The following is a 1395-nucleotide window of genomic DNA, read 5'->3' as shown; positions in this document are numbered from 1 at the left end:
TATATACAATAACTCATGCTCGATGACACCAGATTTATTCCCCGTTTGGCTCCCATTCTTTCAAATTAAAATGGATAAAATAGTATTTTTTGAAGAACGAGGGGCTGAAAATGAAGAAAAATATTTCGATTTACGTGTAATATTATTTTATGGAAGATTGTGTGATTAAAAATATGAGAGAGAAAAATGAAATTTAATTTAATGGGGCCAAACGGGAGCTTAATTTCTCAAACTCAGGTTAATAAAAGTAAACAAAATAATATTTTTATTAAGGAAAGAATTAGAGTCAAAACTTAATATAAAATTACAATATGTTAAGAAGCTTTACAAAATTAAGTACAATAATTTTTGGAGAAGAGCACTAAACACTAAACACAGACAAAAAATCTAAACCCACTATAAACTTAGTGACATCATAATAGTATTAATGACAAATTTATTAGTGATTAAAAAGTAATCTTTCATTTCACAATGCGTTTCCACAATAAAAAGGTGGTATAAAAGTCAAAATTCCTACACCCCTCCTTCTGTCTCTTTTTAGACAAATTATTTGATACTTCCATGATAAGTTAAATTTTAGTTGTCTAATAGATTTTCAAATCCTCCTTTTCATCTACCCTTGTTGAAGTTTCTTCTTCTTTCTTCTTTCTTGTGGGATCGTTATCTGCCCTAAATCTTAGCCATTGGTGGCTTGTATCTGGTTCATGGATATTGATCTCTTGTGGTTTCAAGGGGGGTGGTTTATATTTCAAAATTGCATGGCAAAAACTTCATCATTTTCTGCAGAAATCTCCACAAAAAATACTAACCCTTTTCTTCTGTTTCTTGTGCTTGTTTTTATTTTTCTTGTTCTTGTCAATTCCTCCGATCCCTCAAAACCCTCCATGGATTCATCACTTCCCTCTGAAAGGCTCCTCTTGAACTCCGATTCCACGACAAAATCTTCAAATTTTCACCCAAGAAAGAGAGAAAAGTACTCACATGGATCTTCTTCTTCCAAGAGAGAATTTGGGGCTGGTGATCATGAAGTTCCAAGTGGACCAAACCCTATTTCCAACAAGTAAGTCTGCTTTTTCCAAAGCATGAATTTTCACTGTTCGAGTCGTCATCGAGGAAGAAGGAGAAAGATTTGCTAAAGCTGCAGTAATGGCGTTTATAATTCTTGTTTGTTGTTCTCTTTATCTCTCTAGATCTCTCTCTATAGTCATTAATTATGATCTGAGTTGCCATTAATACACTACTTGTCCTCAGTGAGAAGTTTGTTAGTTTCTGTTGTCATCGTCATCAGTGTATATATATCCAGAGACAAGTCTTTATTTATACATATATATATTTTTATGTATTAAAATCTACTAAATGTAAACAGTTGTTTATAGAGAGAGGGGGGGGGGGGGT

The 1395-nt window shown here is 33.0% G+C and overlaps 1 protein-coding gene across 1 annotated transcript in view; it reads left to right on the top strand.

Moving 5' to 3' along the window:
• Positions 1–704: 704 nt before the first annotated feature.
• Positions 705–1395, top strand: part of LOC111371041 (pentatricopeptide repeat-containing protein At1g11290, chloroplastic-like) — a 7741-nt gene continuing 7050 nt past the window's right edge. The window contains exon 1 of the mRNA XM_022992962.1: positions 705–1060. Within this exon, the coding sequence (XP_022848730.1) occupies positions 705–1060 (356 nt within the window). The remainder of the gene's footprint in view (positions 1061–1395) is intronic.

Source organism: Olea europaea, chromosome 22 (genome assembly GCF_002742605.1).
Source record: "Olea europaea var. sylvestris chromosome 22, O_europaea_v1, whole genome shotgun sequence".
Taxonomy (NCBI): Eukaryota; Viridiplantae; Streptophyta; class Magnoliopsida; order Lamiales; family Oleaceae; genus Olea; species Olea europaea.
Note: the sequence above shows the minus strand (reverse complement) of the source record. Positions and strands in the feature narration are given on the sequence as shown.